The sequence below is a fragment of the Antechinus flavipes genome, chromosome 2 (genome assembly GCF_016432865.1).
Source record: "Antechinus flavipes isolate AdamAnt ecotype Samford, QLD, Australia chromosome 2, AdamAnt_v2, whole genome shotgun sequence".
Classification (NCBI taxonomy): domain Eukaryota; kingdom Metazoa; phylum Chordata; class Mammalia; order Dasyuromorphia; family Dasyuridae; genus Antechinus; species Antechinus flavipes.
In genome coordinates this window covers 111,053,672-111,074,327 of record NC_067399.1, presented here as the reverse complement: position 1 = coordinate 111,074,327, position 20,656 = coordinate 111,053,672, and the positions used below count along the sequence as shown (strand labels likewise).

The 20,656-nt window shown below is 31.7% G+C and overlaps 1 protein-coding gene across 3 annotated transcripts in view; it reads left to right on the top strand.

The window, feature by feature from the left end:
• Positions 1-17,340, top strand: part of XPO1 (exportin 1) — a 56,656-nt gene extending 39,316 nt beyond the window's left edge. The window contains exons 18-25 of one of the 3 annotated variants that reach the window (XM_051975348.1): positions 498-681; positions 4,413-4,519; positions 7,903-8,097; positions 9,338-9,506; positions 10,711-10,845; positions 10,941-11,100; positions 11,186-11,282; positions 13,784-17,340. In XM_051975348.1, the coding sequence (XP_051831308.1) occupies positions 498-681; positions 4,413-4,519; positions 7,903-8,097; positions 9,338-9,506; positions 10,711-10,845; positions 10,941-11,100; positions 11,186-11,282; positions 13,784-13,930 (1,194 nt within the window). In that variant the 3' untranslated portion in view covers positions 13,931-17,340. Of the gene's footprint in view, positions 1-497; positions 682-4,412; positions 4,520-5,872; positions 6,068-7,245; positions 7,415-7,902; positions 8,098-9,337; positions 9,507-10,710; positions 10,846-10,940; positions 11,101-11,185; positions 11,283-13,783 lie in introns of all 3 variants that reach the window. The other 2 variants (XM_051975347.1, XM_051975349.1) reach the window with 2 other exon arrangements.
• The last annotated feature ends 3,316 nt before the right edge of the window (positions 17,341-20,656 follow it).

Genomic DNA, 20,656 nt, shown 5'->3' with positions numbered 1-20,656 from the left:
TTTTTCTGTCTAGAATACTTTTCATTTGCTTGATAGTACTCTTCTAAGAATGTCAGTTATCATCTGCCTCTATAATTGGAAAAACCCCATTGTTTGTGTTTCTTTACCTTTCCTCATTTATACACAATATACTTTCATTTTCATCAGTACATTGAATTGCAAATACTTATATTTTAAAATAATAAGCCAACTTTCTATATTTTAGATAACTTGAATTGGAAATTAAAAGTTAGTATTATGAATTGGCTTTTATGTGACATTGCATTGTTGGGTTATTAGTATTTGAACTGTTGATATATTATTGTATTTGTGCATAATAGAGTTCTTCCCTCATTAAAAAAAAATACAGATGAAGAATATGTTTGGTATATAAGGCCATATTACTGGTAGAAATTTGTTCAAAGAAACAACATCCTGTATATTTGTCTTAAGACAAACCAGGTTTTACTCTTAGCATTTTTGGTTTACAATATATCATAATAATTTGTTTCTTACAGAATGTGGATATACTTAAGGATCCTGAAACAGTTAAGCAGCTTGGAAGTATTTTGAAAACAAATGTAAGAGCATGTAAAGCTGTTGGTCACCCCTTTGTAATTCAACTTGGACGAATTTATTTAGATATGCTTAATGTGTACAAGTGCCTCAGTGAAAATATTTCTGCAGCTATCCAGGCCAATGGTAAGTGCTTCTAAATTCTTTTTTATTGTAATTAATAGTAAGAATTTTTATAAGTGTATATTTCCTTTCTCACTCTGTACAACTTGGCCCAGATTAATCCAATTGCTTATTGTCTCAAAGAAGACTAGTTTCTGAGCTAGAAAAAATAACAAAATTCATATGGAACAATAAAAAGTCGAGAATCTCAAGGGAATTAATGAAAAAAAAAAATCAAATGAAGGTAGCCTAGCTGTACCTGATCTAAAATTATATTATAAAGCAGCAGTCACCAAAACCATTTGGTATTGGCTAAGAAATAGATTAGTTGATCAGTGAAAGGTTAGGTTCACAAGACAGAATAATCAACTATAGCTATCTAGTGTTTGACAAACCCAAAGATCCTAACTTTTGGGATAAGAATTCATTATTTGATAAAAACTGCTGGGATAACTGGAAATTAATATGGCAGAAATTAGGCATGGACCCACACTTAACATCATATACCAAGATAAGATCAAAATGGGTCCATGACCTAGGCACAAAGAATGAGATTATAAATAAATTAGAGGAACATAGGGTAGTTTATCTCTCAGACTTGTGGAAGAGAAAGAAATTTGTGACCAAAGATGAACTAGAGACTATTACTGATCACAAAATAGAAAATTTTGATTATATCAAATTAAAAAGCCTTTGTACAAACAAAACTAATGCAAACAAGATTAGAAGGGAAGCAACAAACTGGGAAAACATCTTCACAGTGAAAGGTTCTGATAAAGTCCTCATTTCCAAAATATATAGAGAACTGACTTAAATTTATAAGAAATCAAGCCATTCTCCAAGTGATAAATGGTCAAAGGATATGAACAATTTTCAGATGATGAAATTGAAACCATTACCACTCATATGAAAGAGTGTTCCAAATCACTATTGATCAGAGAAATGCAAATTAAGACAACTCTGAGATACCACTACACACCTGTCAGATTGGCTAAGATGACAGGAAAAAATAATGATGAATGTTGGAGGGGATGCAGGAAAACTGGGACACTGATGCATTGTTGGTGGAACTGTGAACGAATCCAACCATTCTGGAGAGCAATATGGAATTATGCCCAAAAAGTTATCAAATTGTGCATACCCTTTGATCCAGCAGTGTTTCTATTGGCCTTATATCCCAAAGAAATACTAAAGAAGGGAAAGGGACCTGTATGTGCCAAAATGTTTGTAGCAGCCCTGTTTGTAGTGGCTAGAAACTGGAAATTGAATGGATGCCCATCAATTGGAGAATGGCTGGGTAAATTGTGGTATATGAATGTTATGGAATATTATTGTTCTGTAAGAAATGACCAGCAGGATGAATACAGAGAGGCTTGGAGAGACTTACATGAACTGATGCTAAGTGAGATGAGCAGAATCAGGAGATCATTATACACTTCGACAACGATATTGTATGAGGATGTATTCTGATGGAAGTGGATTTCTTTGACAAAGACTCAGTTTCAATTGATAAATGATGGACAGAAGCTACACCCAAAGAAAGAACACTGGGAAACGAATGTGAACTATTTGCATTTTTGTTTTTTTTCCCGGGCTATTTTTACCTTCTGAATCCAATTCTCCCTGTGCAACAAGAGAACTGCTAGGTTCTGCAAACATATATTGTATCTAGGATATACTGCAACATATTTAACATATATAGGACTGCTTGCCATCTAGGGAAGGGGGTGGAGGGAGGGAGGGGAAAAATCGGAACAGAAGCGAGTGCAAGGGATAATGTTGTAAAAAAATTACCCTGGCATGGATTCTGTCAATATAAAGTTATTATAAAATAAAATATTTTTTAAAAAAAGAAGAAGACTAGTTTCAGGAAATTAGGACAGTGTAGTAATGTCCATTGTGCATTGACATGGGATAATAAGGGAATTGAGGTTATATTTGGTCAGCCTGGTTTTTGTACATAAGGAATAATCTATCTTAATTTTCCCCCCTACTTTAAGTATGTGCATATATATAATTTTCAAGTTTTTGTCATAGAAAAAAATCCAATTTGAAATGAAATGCTGAAATCTGGGCATTTCTAATATCTAAATCATTTGGAGACATAGGCACTTTAAGTGTGGTGTGGCTGGGGGAAGAGGGAGAGGTCAGAATTGCTAAGAATTTCCCCAGGAAAATTCCCAGGAATCTGGCAGCGAGTCAGTAAGAACTTGACATCTGTTCATCTTCATAAGAGAGACTTAAGTGATGATTTTTCTAGATAAACAACAATTTAACATTCATTTTATAGCTTCTAAAATAAATATATGATGTATTTTGTCGAACATAATTGTGAACAAAAGGCATTTATTTAGTCTTCAAAATTAAAATCCTAAATAGATTGAACATAAATTTATAAACTTGTGTTAGGGATATGGAACACCTTTATCAAACATATGACCTCATAGTTGATTGTCTTCGTCCCTCTTCACCCACACTGAAGAAAAGGCCATCATTTGACAGAGATTTGTGTGAAATGTGAAATCAATAATATGCATACTTTATCAGTTCTTTCTCTGAAGGTAGGATAGGATCTACTTCATACTTAAGTTATTCAAAATGGCTAAGTTTTGTTACTGTCTACAACATTCTCTTAGTATTGCTCATTTCATTCTTCATTTTATGCACATCTTTCCATGTTTTTCTAAAGTCAATCTGCTCATCATTTCTTACATAACAGTATTACATCACAGTTGTATTCTGCAATTTGTTTAGCCATTCCTCAATTGACACACATGCCTTCAATTTTCAGGCCATCACAAAGGTGGCTGCTATGAATATTTTAAAACATATAGGTTCTTTTCCTTTTTACCTAATCACCTTAGAAAACAGGTAGTATTATTAGGTCAAGGGATATACACAGTTTTACAAATCGTGGGCATAATTTCAATACATTAATGGCCCAAATTTTTTTTAATTTTGCCCTTCTGTTTTAGATAATGAGTATGAATAATATTTTTAATTTATGTTTTTCTCATCAGTACTTTAGAGTATTTTGTCATGACTGTGTGGGAGAAGAGAGTTGTAGGTTTTTTAAAATTCATATTCTTTGATCATTTATCAATTGTAGAATTACATGTAGTTTTATGAATTTAATAATGTGTTCTGCATCTTTTATCTGAGAAACTAGAGTTATTTTCCTCAGTTTTCTGCTTTATAATTATGTTCATATTGTTCCTGGATTTGTCTTGGCAGGTAAACTCATGGTTATTTTATAAGAGGTGTTTCTTAACATTCTTCTTGTACAGTATTGTTTATGTGGGTTTATTTTATATATCCTATTACTTAGCTAAAATTGATGTTTAAATTACTTTTTTAGTCGAAATTCCCTCTTGGATTTTCCCAAGTATATCATCATCAGTTGCAAAGTTTTCATTACCTCATTTCCCATTCTGATTCCTTCTATTTTTTTTTTCCCTTAGCGTAAGTAAAACACTTGTTTCATTGCAAGTTATAAAAACATTTATAAAAATGTCACAGTCTCATTTAAATTCTTGGTCAGATTTTAGTTGCAGATATATTTGGAAATTTGGCCATGGGTGAATAACTTTTAAAATAAAAACAGCATTATTAGTTATTGGACTAAGTAGCTAGATTTTTCTAACCCTAAAAATTATATGTCTACTGCTAAGGTGTTGTTTTTGGAGATAAATACTACCTATGATTTTGTCAGAATGTAGTTGTCTGATTTTATTACTTTTTTTTTTTTTTTTAAGGTGAAATGGTCACAAAACAACCCTTGATTAGAAGTATGCGAACTGTAAAAAGGGAAACTTTAAAATTAATATCTGGCTGGGTGAGCCGGTCTAATGACCCACAAATGGTAAGAGATTTGTTTTTGTTAATTCTTTATTATAATACTAAAAGAGCAGCAGGACTTCATTACATTAAAGAACTAAATTTTATATTATTTGGAGTGAATAAAAAATCTTCCCTTTTGAGCATAGTCAGAAAAATTATCCATAGTAGATTGTCTACAATTTTATGTATATCAGTTACCTACACCTTTGTCAAAAGGTGAAAACCAAGTATTAATCCTATCCCTCTGGAGTTCTGATTGGTTGTTGCATTGATGAGAATCTTTATTAGTGTACTCCCACATCCCCAGCAACGGTTATTTTCTTTTTTTTGTGAAACTTAAAAGTTATTTAATTTGAAGCATGTTTGGGAAGGACTTCTTTATCAAACATGTGAAAAATTACAGAAGGTAAGATGAACCATAAGATTGGAAAGTTCTTAGGCTCAGAGAAACTCAATACAGCTAAAACTTGGAAAAGAAAGCATTTTATAAGAAAATATGTTAAAAGAGGAGCGATTTTCATATGAGATTTATGAAATGATGAATGTATTGTTTTATGTTGTAAGAAGCACAGAGTGACAAGATGTCAATAGAATTTTTCTGAAGCACTAATTCTTTTTTAACGATTTAAGTTTTGTTTTCTCTTCAGAGGAAGTCAGGGTTGAAGTGGATGTGAGGCTATTTAGCTTTAAAAAAAAAAAAAAAAAAAAGACTACAAGAAGTTTGCTATCTTAAAATATTTCCAAAGTTATTCTAAAGAAGAGAAAGAGAGAAATAGTAGAAATTCTAGATGACAAAAGTATAAGTTACAGAAAAGCAGATTTCTTCTCAGCAAAAAATTAAAATCTAAAGTTAACAGATGAGGAACCTAAGACAGACCAGGGTTAGTTTTATCCAGGGTCACCCATGTAATAAGCATCTGAGAATGAATTTGAACTTGGTTTTTCTGACAGTGCTCTCTGCAGCACCATCCTGTACATGTAATAGAAAACTTTTATATGAATATTGATTCAGAAAACATTTAATAAATTGATTGCTTTGATTTTTTTTTTTATTCTAAAGGTAAATTATGTGAGGTCTTAAATAATGGAGTACTTGAATGAATCATGTATCATGCTTTTTTATTTGTTTTTAAATTTTATATGATTCACATGGAACCTCTCAATATTAAATCTCTTACATTTCATTCCTTGACCTGTAATTCATGATTATACTTGTTGAGCAGTTTTACTATAATCAATATACAAAATAATTATTGTGAAATATTGCAAGTCAAACAATAAATGATGGTATAGTATTGATTTAAAGTGAATGATATAGGTAATTCCTAGTTTCAGATGTACAGAGTGAAAATTTTATTTTCTTGTCCCTTAATAGGTAGCAGAAAATTTTGTTCCTCCTTTGTTGGATGCAGTTCTAATTGATTACCAGAGAAATGTTCCAGCTGCTAGAGAACCAGAAGTACTTAGTACAATGGCCATCATTGTCAACAAATTAGGGGGACACATAACAGCTGAAATACCTCAGATATTTGATGCAGTTTTTGAATGCACATTAAATATGATAAACAAGGTATGCTACTTGATCTTGGTAATAACTTGTATAAGCGTAATGATCCTGTGAATTATAATTTTTTAAAAATTCTGATAGTGTCTAGTTTTAGCAGTGGCACAAATTGCTTACATGATTCTGCAGAGAAAATGCAATCTGTAGCATGATTACATTAATCTTTGCTCTTTCTTAATCTTTCCAGATCTTTTGCAATAAAAATCTTCCCATATAACAAACTACTATTAGGGAAAACAAACATTTGAAAGCATGTAGACCATCTATAGGGTAAAATGGGAGGTATACCAATGCATTGTTCTTTGGGAACATTCGTTTCATGAACTCAATTTCTATTGTTTTTAATATTTATCCTTTATATAATTCACTCTGAATGCCTCAGATAATTCTTAGTAGCATAATATTTCATTCACTGATAATCTGGCAAATACTCCTTTATATTTTTGTATTATAATTTGCTTAGTCTTAACATCTAGACAACTGAGAACACTCACTTTGTTTCCAGTTTTTTTTGTTGTTGTTCCTAAAAGGGCTATTAGGAATATTTGGATATAAATAATAGTGTTTCTTGCTAACATGCTTGAAACATAGACCTAGAACTTCTGTGATCCTCTGTAGTTCTGAATCATAGGGTTGTTTATTTGTCAGTCTTTAGAAAATAACTCATTCTGTATATTTTTGCTTCTTGATTGTCTATAATCCTAAAGTCAGATTTAGAGCATAGTTTTATATTGGTTTCTAATTTGGTCAGGCCATGTATATTTTCATGAATAAAATACTTGCTGATAGATAATTACTTAATTTAGTCATAAAAGTAAGTCATTGTGATCTATTTTAATAGTTTATTTTGCATATTATTTGTATACAAAAAAAAAGTCTTGCACAAAGCTTATCTGCAGTCATCCACTGGTACCTTAAGCCTTTTAAAAGTTGACTCTAAAATTTGTTTATGTGAAAATGATAAGTGACAAAAGAAAAGCTTAATTTTTATAGTGCTTTACCATTTATTCTCACTTGAACTTCGTGACAACCTTATGAAGTAAGACAGACAAAAGTAAGTGATTTCCTTGTTCGTACAGCTAGTAACTTTGGGCCTCTGACTCTTTTTTTCAGCTTCTATGTAATAGAACAATGAAATATATTTATTTAAGGCTTTTTTTTTTCCCCCTGTCCTCTATTTGTAGGACTTTGAAGAATATCCTGAACACAGAACAAACTTTTTCTTACTACTTCAGGCTGTAAATTCTCATTGTTTCCCAGCATTCCTGGCCATTCCACCTGCACAATTTAAGTTAGTTTTGGATTCCATTATCTGGGCTTTCAAGCATACTATGAGGAATGTTGCAGATACAGGTAACAAATATGGGAAATCTAGTCTTATATCATTCATCTTTCCAAGATTTTTTAATATTTACTTGAACTGTTTTCTTGAGGAATTTATTACTCAAGCATAATATATTAATTGAATATTAATATATTAAACATTCAATAAATTGATTGCTTTGATTTTTTTTTTTATTCTAAAGGTAAATTATGTGAGGTCTTAAATAATGGAGTACTTGAATGAATCATGTATCATGCTTTTTTATTTGTTTTTAAATTTTATATGATTCACATGGAACCTCTCAATATTAAATCTCTTACATTTCATTCCTTGACCTGTAATTCATGATTATACTTGTTGAGCAGTTTTACTATAATCAATATACAAAATAATTATTGTGAAATATTGCAAGTCAAACAATAAATGATGGTATAGTATTGATTTAAAGTGAATGATATAGGTAATTCCTAGTTTCAGATGTACAGAGTGAAAATTTTATTTTCTTGTCCCTTAATAGGTAGCAGAAAATTTTGTTCCTCCTTTGTTGGATGCAGTTCTAATTGATTACCAGAGAAATGTTCCAGCTGCTAGAGAACCAGAAGTACTTAGTACAATGGCCATCATTGTCAACAAATTAGGGGGACACATAACAGCTGAAATACCTCAGATATTTGATGCAGTTTTTGAATGCACATTAAATATGATAAACAAGGTATGCTACTTGATCTTGGTAATAACTTGTATAAGCGTAATGATCCTGTGAATTATGACTATTAACTTTAATCCTTTTTTAAAAGTAACAAGCATAATTTTTTAAAAATTCTGATAGTGTCTAGTTTTAGCAGTGGCACAAATTGCTTACATGATTCTGCAGAGAAAATGCAATCTGTAGCATGATTACATTAATCTTTGCTCTTTCTTAATCTTTCCAGATCTTTTGCAATAAAAATCTTCCCATATAACAAACTACTATTAGGGAAAACAAACATTTGAAAGCATGTAGACCATCTATAGGGTAAAATGGGAGGTATACCAATGCATTGTTCTTTGGGAACATTCGTTTCATGAACTCAATTTCTATTGTTTTTAATATTTATCCTTTATATAATTCACTCTGAATGCCTCAGATAATTCTTAGTAGCATAATATTTCATTCACTGATAATCTGGCAAATACTCCTTTATATTTTTGTATTATAATTTGCTTAGTCTTAACATCTAGACAACTGAGAACACTCACTTTGTTTCCAGTTTTTTTTGTTGTTGTTGTTCCTAAAAGGGCTATTAGGAATATTTGGATATAAATAATAGTGTTTCTTGCTAACATGCTTGAAACATAGACCTAGAACTTCTGTGATCCTCTGTAGTTCTGAATCATAGGGTTGTTTATTTGTCAGTCTTTAGAAAATAACTCATTCTGTATATTTTTGCTTCTTGATTGTCTATAATCCTAAAGTCAGATTTAGAGCATAGTTTTATATTGGTTTCTAATTTGGTCAGGCCATGTATATTTTTATACAACCATGTATATTTTCATGAATAAAATACTTGCTGATAGATAATTACTTAATTTAGTCATAAAAGTAAGTCATTGTGATCTATTTTAATAGTTTATTTTGCATATTATTTGTATACAAAAAAAAAGTCTTGCACAAAGCTTATCTGCAGTCATCCACTGGTACCTTAAGCCTTTTAAAAGTTGACTCTAAAATTTGTTTATGTGAAAATGATAAGTGACAAAAGAAAAGCTTAATTTTTATAGTGCTTTACCATTTATTCTCACTTGAACTTCGTGACAACCTTATGAAGTAAGACAGACAAAAGTAAGTGATTTCCTTGTTCGTACAGCTAGTAACTTTGGGCCTCTGACTCTTTTTTTCAGCTTCTATGTAATAGAACAATGAAATATATTTATTTAAGGCTTTTTTTTTTCCCCCTGTTCTCTATTTGTAGGACTTTGAAGAATATCCTGAACACAGAACAAACTTTTTCTTACTACTTCAGGCTGTAAATTCTCATTGTTTCCCAGCATTCCTGGCCATTCCACCTGCACAATTTAAGTTAGTTTTGGATTCCATTATCTGGGCTTTCAAGCATACTATGAGGAATGTTGCAGATACAGGTAACAAATATGGGAAATCTAGTCTTATATCATTCATCTTTCCAAGATTTTTTAAATATTTACTTGAACTGTTTTCTTGAGGAATTTATTACTCAAGCATAATATATTAATTGAATATTAATATATTAAACATACAATTTATATATTTATAAATATATTGTGTAAACATGTATATAAATATATATATAATCTATGCTTAGATATATAATTTATGTTTACACAATATAAGCATAGATTTATATACATTTAAGTATATAATTCATTGCTCAGATATAATGCAAGATTAATAGAAATCTGAATCTTAACTTTGCAAAATTTAACTTCCTAGTAATGAAATTTTTGTTGTGTAACAACACAAGTTAGAAGAAGCATTATGATTCCTCTCTCAGCCATCGACTATTCTGTAGGCATGGGCACAGAGGAAGAATTGAGTTTAAACTGAAGTGCAACAAAAAAATTTATTTAAATTTGATTTTTACTAAATGTTTCCCCTCCCCCCAAAAAAAATCCACATATGTAACTGAGCACAAAGGAGTTTGTGTATAGTCTCTTCCCTCTTCACAACTCTTTTAATAGTCCTGGTTTTCTTTGCTTTTTAACTTTTTTTCACATTTCTTGAGTTACCTGATAAAATACATATTTAAAAAAGATGGAGTCTATTGATTGTTTCTCCCATTATAGGATTTATAATATAGTAGTTTAGTGAAATATGTTTTATTCACAGGTAAACCTTATTTAAAAGATTATATTTATTGTGACATTTAACATGTATAAGACTGCTTGCCATCTGGGGGAGGAGGTTGGAAGGAGGGAGGGGAAAAATCGGAACAGAAGTGAGTACAAGGGATAATGTAAAAAATTGCCCTGGCATGGATTCTGTCAATAAAAAGTTATAATTATTTTTAAAAAATAAAAGATATTTCATTCAGATATTTCTATGCCTTAGCTCTCATTCAGGCTAGAGTGGTTCAAAAAAAGTATATTTGAAGAATTTTTTAATAGAAATCATATGGAGTAGTAACTCCCATGAAGTCATATTAAATTTATCATTATTTTGATTTTCATTGTTTTGCTATCCTGCAAGTTTATCCCTTCTAATATTCCAATAAATATATAAATTTAAAGATGATTTTGTTCTTTCATCAATATTGTGTATCTTCAATAATATGATAAAGACTGATTAAGTTTGTTCTATCTACTTTAGGACTACAAATACTCTTTACACTCTTGCAAAACGTTGCACAAGAAGAAGCTGCTGCTCAGAGTTTCTATCAGACCTATTTCTGTGATATCCTTCAGCACATCTTTTCAGTTGTAACAGACACTTCACATACTGCTGGTAAGAACATCAATAGATCAGCTCCTGAATTGTGCGATAGATGTCATCTGTGGTTTTAACCTATAAAAATATTAATAAGTTTCATATATCCACAGGTTTAACGATGCATGCTTCAATTCTTGCATACATGTTTAATTTAGTAGAAGAAGGGAAAATAAGTACACCGCTAAATCCTGGAAATCCAGTTAACAACCAAATGTTTATTCAGGAGTATGTGGCTAATCTTCTCAAATCTGCTTTCCCTCACCTGCAGGAGTAAGTGTATAGAGTCTTTAAAATTTGTCATTTGAATACAATTTGTAGAAATGTTGTTGGCTTCATCAGTATTTTTACTTTTCAGTGCACAAGTTAAACTGTTTGTAACGGGACTCTTCAGTCTAAATCAGGATATTCCTGCTTTCAAGGAACATCTTAGGGATTTCCTGGTACAGATAAAGGTAGGTTATTCAGATTTTCTTCAACTTCATTACTGTGCATTGTAGCAGGATGCAGATAATAAATTGAAAGGATCATTTTAGTTTTAATAGGTGATTTTCAAATTGATATCTACAGAAAGCAAAAATAGGTATGTCAGATTATTTTTAATTGTATCCTGTTTAATTATTAAATGGTCCGCCCTATTTTGGGAAGTTATATGAAGGTTCAAATTACACTAAAATTTGAAAGGTAATTTCAAGGATAGAAATAAGGGATATGCCTTTGGATATATTGGGAAGATTTTTATTTAGTTTCATTCCAGGACAAGGTTTAAAAAAAAATTAAGAAGACAACAGTGGGAGCAGCTAGGTAGTACAGTGGATAGAGCACCAGCCCTGAAGTCAGGAGAACCTGAGTTCAAATGTGGCCTTAGGCACTTAACACCTTACTAGCTGTGTGACCCTGGGCAAGTCACTTAATCCCAATTGCCTCAGCCCAAAAAAAAAAAAAAAAAAGACAACAGTGGCAGTATTTTGATGGAGCTCCTCATTTACTTACATTGTCGTAGCAAAGAGATGTAAGGTATCTTCTCTTTTTTTTTTTTTTTTTTTTTTTGGTCTATTTCATGTATCTCCATTTTTGTTTAACCTGCCCCAACTTACCTCAACCCAAACAAATTTCACTTTAAAATATTAATTACACATATATGTAATTTCCTGATTTTTATAATAATTTATATCATTATGCATTCCCTGTGTTGCGGAGCAATTGGCCACAAATTGGGCTGTATTCTACATTGGAAGGTTAATGTTTGTTTAAACAATCTTATAGTGCTTTCTCTGGGTTTCATAAATAGTGGCAAATATACTGTTTAATAGTTGCTTTTTCTGCTTTTTTGTGTGTACGTAGCTCTTAAATTGAATTCTTGGGAAAATCATGAGGGGGAGGGGGGACTGTGAGAGAGGGCATTACTGATGCCAATACTAGTGTATTCCTTACCTTCTATTAGAACTTTTAAGGCATTTTAGTCAAAATTAATGGCCTTTTTAAAAGAAGGCAAGGGAATTCTGATTTGAAATTATCCAAGAACCTGAATCTTAAACATTGCCTATATACCATATCAAGCCTAAAGAAAACCACACAACAAATAGTGGAACAAAGCCTTCATCAGGCACTGTACAATATATGGTCATTATATTATTCATTAGCTCCAACAAGCTATCAGAAACCGAGATCACACAAGAAAACCAAAAACCAAACTTGAATTCACTTGAAACTTCATTACTATATTCTATTTCAATTCTAGAAACTTCATTACTATATTCTATTTCAATTCTATGTCAAACACGTGACCTCCAATATGCCTAAATTTTGCTGATCCAGATTAAAATGGTAATAGGGAAATATTTAACAAAACATAAATAATGTTACTTTATGGCTAATATGCTGCCTTGTACATACGGTTTCATGGCTCCAATTCTATTTGAATTTGTCACCTCTGCTGTCCTATGTTGTTTTACTTTTTTAATACAAGGTACATTTTTGCTCCCATGTAATGTGAGGTTAATCATTGAAGTAACAACAATCTTACCTGTAAGCTAACTAAGAATACTTCAAAAAAAAAAAAATTCTGAGAGTTAAAAGACTCATGTAGTGGATGGCATTGTAGTAGTTATTAAATGTGGAGCCAGAGAGAAATTAAGTTTGAATTGTGCTATAGACAAAGCTTTGTGACCAAATGATTTGTCCAGGAAGACTTTTTTCTTTACTTCCATTTCTTCATCTGTAAAATGAAGGTAATAATAGCACCTCCCTCAGAACTGTTATGAGGATCAAGTGAGATGATTTATGGAAAAACCATAACATTAGTATTTGTTCATATTTATTATCTTGCAGTATCAGAATACAAATTTGAATACTGATTTCACAACTCACTAAGCACTATATAAATGAGACCCTGGAAAGTAAGAGGTTGGATTGAGAATTGAATAATCATTGCCTTCCACATCCAAATTCTTACATCTTCTTGTTTTTAATAAAAATCAAGTCCTATGCCAATATACTTGCTAATATTTTATATATTTTTGCATTGTGATAAAACTCAAGCTTTTATTTCCTCAGTGTTTCATAACTTAAAACTGTACCAAGACTTTTGGTACCCTGTATAACTGTTTTACTGAGTGAAATGTGAGTTAAACATCAATAAATTTCTGGGAGAAAATTTTTTTACTTAGTTATCTTAATATAGTGTGCTTTCAATTCCTCATCTCTTAAAATAATTATCTCTGGTGGCTTTTATAAATGTACATTTTGACAACTTGGTCGGCCTTTAAGTTGATTTGCCATGCCAATTAAACTACCCTGAGACATTTATTTGAGAAATGGTGTTCAATAATGGTTTTACTATAGAATAATTTAATGGTGAATTTTTAAATTTGGCATTTCTTTATTTTTAAAAGTTGTAAAGAGAAATTACTGAGTATGTTATGTAAAATAAGCATTTAAATGACCCTTTTTACAGGAATTTGCAGGTGAAGATACATCTGACCTGTTTTTAGAAGAAAGAGAAACAGCCCTTCGACAGGCTCAGGAAGAGAAACATAAACTTCAGATGTCTGTCCCTGGCATCCTTAATCCACATGAAATTCCTGAAGAAATGTGCGATTAAAAATCAAAACAAGTCATGCTGTTTTTTTTTCCTGTACAGCTGCTTTGTTGTGGTAGAAGAAAACAGCATTTGGATATTGTTGACCAAAATGATGCCAATTTGTAAATTAAAATGTCACCTAGTGGCCCTTTTTCTTATGTGTTTTTTGTATAAGAAATTTTCTGTGAAATATCCTTCCAATGTTTAAGCTTTTGTTTTGGTCATCTTTATTTAGATTTGCATGAAGTTGAGAATTAAGGCATTTTAAAAAACAATATTACTTCATGCCCATTTTGTGGCTGGGATGGGGGGAAGAAGCAAATTGAATTTGAAAAAAAAAAATACTTGTAAATTCTATTGCAAAATTATACAATTTTTCCTGTAACAGTACCAATTTTTAATTAGGGAGCATTTTCTTTCTAGCCTATATTTCAGTCTAGAAGAAAAGGTAATGAGTAAAACAATTGCGTTGTTAAAGGATTATTATAGTGCTGCATTATCTTGAATGTAGCACCACTTGGACTGAATTGGATGGCTAGACTTACATGTATTACAAGTCTGTATGGCAAGTTTGCAGCAAGATCATGTGCATATCATCCCATTGTAAAGCAACTTCAAAGAGTATGGGAACACAGTTAGTTATTTTTACACAGTTCTTTTTGTTTGTGTGTGTGTGCTGTCGCTTTGTCGACAACAGCTTTTTGTTTTCCTCAATGAGGAGTGTTGCTCATTTGTGAGCCTTCATTAACTCGAAGTGAAATGGTTAAAAATATTTATCCTGTTAGAATAGGCTGCATCTTTTTAACAACTCATTAAAAAAAAAACCTCTGGCTTTTGAGATGACTTATACTAATTTACATTGTTTACCATGCTGTAGTGCTTTAAGAACACTACTTAAAAGCAAAATAAACTTGGTTTACATTTATTTTTCCTTTATTGACTCAAAATTATTGATGTATTATTGAAAGTGGTCATCTTTGTGTTGAGTCAAAACTTAAGGTAAAGAGAGTTTGGAAACTGGGACAAAAACATCGCTGTATTGATGGACAGGGAAATATAGCTTTTGAATTGGTCTGTGTAATTACAAAATACCATTATATATATATACACACATATATATATATAAATCTAAACAGATTATCAATCTATTCAAAACACAAAGTTTTGTGGGTGTGTCCTTGTATAAACCTTTCTCCTTTTTATCTTTCAAATGGAGATAAAGGAATGCATTTGTCAACCAAAATGAACTTTGTAGAATTTCAGGAAAACTAGTTGCCTTTTAAAATAAACTCAATCTACTTGGTTTCTTTTAATATTTAGGGATTAATTCCAACTGAATTCTATAATTTCATTAAAGAGAAGGTATGTAGCGGTAGATTTGGATATTAGAGTTTGGGACACAAATGGATAAACAATAAGAAGGGACCAGGATTTAGGGAAAGTTAAGGATAAAGGGAGATCAGAAAAGGGCATGGTTTGGTCCCAAGTTTCTTCTCTGATAAACATTAAAGAGTCTAAAGAAATAAGATCCTATGTACACAATCAATCTTTGCCTTGTGAACTTGGTGTTGAGTGGTTTTGATCATTCAGAACCACCGTACTATATAAGCTGCCCATCTTTGGATGGCAGCAAAATGGCATTTGTCAGAATTTGTTTTCTAGTGAACCCGTGTTTTAACTTCAACCAAAAAGAAGTTGTTGTAGTGTAATGTTTATATGCTACATCTTAAATATTCTTTAAAGCTTTTTTGTAAGACAAATCACTTCATGATAATGAATGTAATTTTAAAGTTGTATTATAACTATTTAAATAGAAAATTATTTAATGCCTTGTTAAAGCTGTCACAATTTCTAGGTTGTAGCTGTAGTAAATCTCTCTGGAAAGCCTCAAAAATGGAAATAATACATCTGGTCATAGTTCTGTGGCTGTTTATGGTGGTTGGAATACTTCAAGTTATCATGACGCCATAGTCTCTAGACAATAAGTAAATCAATCATTCTCTTAATATTTCCTATATTGATAGCTAGGCTACTGTAGCCATTTGGTTTTAAAATACAGTAGGCATTTCCCATGCTAGATTAAATATTATCTTGGGACAAAAGCAAAAACTTTTTGAATGACCTTTACATTTGTCCTAATAGTCTCCTACTTCATCTATGAGAGACTTGGATGTTTTATCTTTTCAAGTACCTTTTTTTTACCAAGAAGTTTGATATCCTTTTGGAGACATTGTCACGATGTACTCATATACATTGGATATCCACTTGTTTGCTTTCTATTAAACATATCTTTCCACATTTTATGGGGAAAGGCACTAAATCTGTTGGTAAAGGGTACCGAGTGATGATGAAACTCCCTCTACCAATGCAGGGCAGCACTTTGCTGTAAATGAAATCTAATTAGAAGAGAGATTCTTAACCTTTTTTGTGACACGGATCCTTTTGGCAGTTGGTAAAGCCTTTAAATCCTTTCTCAGAATGTTTTTAAATGCATAAAATTCATAAGATTACAAAGCAAATTATATTGAATTATAGTTGTCAAAATAGTAAAATGTTCACCAACCCCTGGATTGGTTAAAGGACTTAACCTAGGTCACAAAGTATATTGTCAGAGAGAAGACTTGAATCCAAGTCTTCCTGGCTCTGAAGCCAGCTATTTTTACTATTAATATTGTTTCTCTTCATTTCTAACTGCAACAAGAATCCATTAGTTCATACATTGTTTTTAGCTTTAACTTTTTTCCACTTCTTGCGCTTTCACAGAGTGCTGCTATGAATATTTTGGTACGTGCTTGTGTCCCCTTCCTTGAGGTCCCCATCGTGAAGACTATATATTAGTTTAAAAAAAAGTATGTTTAGTTTGGTCAGTTGGTATGATTCCAAACAAATGCTTAACAGTTGTACCACTTAGTTTCTCCAGTAGTACATCAGTGTGCCTGTCTTTCCATTTAAGATGAGCTTTTGAGCTGTTATGTATCTCATCTAATAGGCTCTGCAATGTTGGGGGTGGGGGTGGGGGGTTAAAATCTACATGATGTAATTCGCAAAAAGGAGCATCTGGAGGACCTGACTATCCTTTGCTTTGGGTTTTGTGTTAGATCTTCATGATGGTAAAATATGCCATTGGTGAGGTTTATGTCTCGATTTATCCCTCTTGATGTTATAATGATTAGCCTTTGTCCGTGTTTTCATCTATTGAATCAAATTCAGTAGGCTGTATTGTGCTCCATTGTATGCTAATTTTAATGCCTACAAAACTTGTTTTGCTGGTTTTAAAAAGTGACACCTATACAAAAAGTTCTTTAAAAGTTTTTAAAACATTATTCATGATTTAGGGGTGTTATTCTAGAAATGCCCAAGGGAGAGGAGTAATGAACTTAAGTATATCAACACTTTATTGTGCAAATGTGAATAAAAAATATATAAGCAAGCATGGTGGGTACTCAGGCTAATAATTTGGTTCTGATTATCACAGGATGAGACAGTTCAGACTTTGAATTACCGGTCTGAATCTGTTAGTGATAGTTTTAAAAATCCACAAGTATTTGGGAGCAGTGTTTATAATGATAGCTGACATACAAATCATTTTCCAGCCCAAGTTCTAAGCATTTTTGACATATTTTTGCAAAAGAATTAGAAGTTAAAAAAAAAAAAACACATCATATTAAAAGCCATTAATATACTTTGAAAGTGGCATTTAAAATATTTAACATTGAGGAACAAAAAAGGTACACAAATACTATCTAATAGATCTCTGCTCATCTAATAATTTACTAAGGGTAGAACTAAATTTTAATACTTTTTAAATATTATCTGCAAAACAATAGCTACAACTTGGAGATGGTAAAACATTAAATGCAAATAATGTGCATTTATTATGTGCTATAATTGTTAAAATTTTAAGACTTAACACTTTTTAATTAGTTTACAGTAGACAATTGGTTAGCATTCTTTAAAAGTAACATTCCAGAGTTCCAGTAGGTGGGGATGTTACTGTTAAAAAGGATATATAGTTAAAGTAAGTTGTGTGAAGAGAAGAACTCTGCCCACACTTCCAAGCAGAAATTAAAGTTTTTTGGCATTGATTAGTGTTTTTTTAAACTGCAGAGTTTATTAGAAAACCAATGCAACTTCCACTTCGTGGGATTAAGTGGGATTTTTTTTTTAATAAGTTATTTCCCCAGGAAATTGATTCTTGGGTACATGGACATTAAATAGAAGGTATTTCATTTTAATATTTGAATTTGCATCTAATACCCTGTAGCCTCTCAATTCCCGCCAGGAAGCCTGATAACATGAAGTGTATCTTTTTACCCCCTTTCCTATCCCTTAGTGTACCATACCCTAGTAATGATTTCCCAGGTAAGATAAACACTTGGGGGAAGTCTGGTCCAGATCAGAGGGGATCAGATCAAGCCAAGCAGAAGAATAAATAAATTTATAATATGTTGTCCTAGAGTTAAGACCAACTTGGGACCTACTAGCATTTTACTATCACCTGTGATGTAAGAATCACAGACTACGTGAAAAAAATCCAAAAGTACCTGGATGAAATAAATCAGTGAAAACAAAATCATCTCACCTCCAAATAGATAACCCAAAATGTAAGGTCCCAAAATGTATTGAGACAAAAACCAGAATCTTTAGAATGAACATACTGTCAAGTAATCTAAAGGAATTAAAAGTACTAAATTACCACAGAACACATAGGAAAAACACTTTATGCCAATGGCCAGTTGGGATATTTGTAACATCTTCAGGGCCACACAAAATTATCAGTTTAGAGAACTTAAGTAAGCAGTGGGAAGTTGCACCTACTAGCTTTTGTTTCATCATCCGTAGTTAGTTGCCTTAGTAAAGGATTTCGGGGACCTTAAAAAGTCTGAAAGCCAGGCATCTCCCACCCCTTTACCAAAAATTTGGCAACTACCACTTGGATGGTGGTTTAAATATATTTCAACAGATTCAAGAATTATACAAAATCTGAAAAACCTAGTAAAATCTTTAATTAAAATTATAGAGCAATTGGAAGGGACTACATACATTGAAAACATTTTTCCATTCTAATAATAAAATATATATCCCAAGAACACTTAATATAGTCAAAAATCAGAGTGAAATCTAACAATCTTTGGGTTATTTTGATTCAATGAAGAAAAAATGGGAATTGGAGGAGGGAAGAGAGTTGGAATATATTAACACATAATTAGGGTTTCCAAGAAGGAAAAAAAATAGAAACCTGGATGAATGCATGAAAGAAAAGTCACATGAAAATCATCTTTATCTGAACTTGATAGAGGAGAATTCAACACTTTACAATGTGTAGAAGAACATCAAACTATGGGTATAATATAGAGAAGGGTGTTAGCAATGTTTAAGAAGAGTAAAATGGATTAGTGTAAAGGAAATCGCTTTAGAGGTTAAATCTTGAAGTAAAAATCAGGGTCTGGATGAGGGGAACAGAACGGAAGTGAAATGGAAACTATTGTCATTTTCTTTACAAAGGGGATGTTGAGGAAAGCATAAGATGAGAAAATACACAAGTAATGATCATAACCAACATGAATAATATAATCACATAAAAGTGAAGAGTAGCACAGATCAGAAAGTAGGATTCAGTGTTTACAAAATATGCAGTTAGAATAAGAGATGGAAGCAGGATTTTTGTGACACATGAAGTAAAAATAAGGGTAGTTGAATGCAGACAAGATCATAGTAAAATGCACGTAAAACTGTAGATAAAATAATCCATGGGACGGATAGGATTGAACCTGTGATTTCACTGGAACAGGGAATTCCCAGATAAGAGCACTCCATTATCTACTGATAGAGAATGGTCTGTTTTTTTATGGGGTTACTTAGGTCTCTAAAAGATTAGAAAGTTAGGAAGATTTCCACTTCAAATCAGATCTCAGACAAGTTATATGATGCTGGGAAAGTCATTTTACCCTGTTTACCTCGGTTTTTTCATCTGTAAAATGAACTGGAGAAGGAAATGGCAAACCATTCCAGTGCCTTTGTCAAGAAAACCCCAAATGAGATTATAAAGTGTTGACAACTAAAATGACTGAACAGCAACAAAGCAAATTGAGCAATTTACCCAAGATCCATAGCATAATTAAAAAAAAAATTAGTAAAGGGTCTTTGAAGAAAGGACTAAAAATTAATTGGGACATAATGCAATAATGAAGAATTAATGGGTCAAAGAACATATAGGAACAACAGAAAATTTACTCAGAGAAGTGAAAAAACATACCAAAACTTTGAAATTCAGTTAAAACAATTTATGACAGAAAATTTAACATCTATCAACAAGAGAGGAAGGAAAAATCAACTAACTGGACATGTAACCAAAAATGCTTGAAAATTAATACATCAAGAAACACCCTGGAAACACTGAGACAAATTTTGAAAATTAGTCTGTATTCAGACATAATCAGGTCTTTCTCTTGATACGGATAGTATTTTTCATCACAAGTCTTTCAGAGAAGTCTTGGATCACTTGCTGGGAATAGCTAAGTCACAGTAGAGCACCCCACAATTTTGCATATGTATTCATATGTTTCACTTTGCTTGAGTTCTTGGAGGACTTTGCAAGTTTTTCTGATACTATCCTGCTCATTTCTTATAGAACAATAATATTCCTTCATAATCCTATCCTATAATTGCCCTCAGAAAAGAACTGCTATAAATATTTTTTTATATATAGGTTTAAAAAAAAATCTCTTTTGGGATTCATGCCTAGTA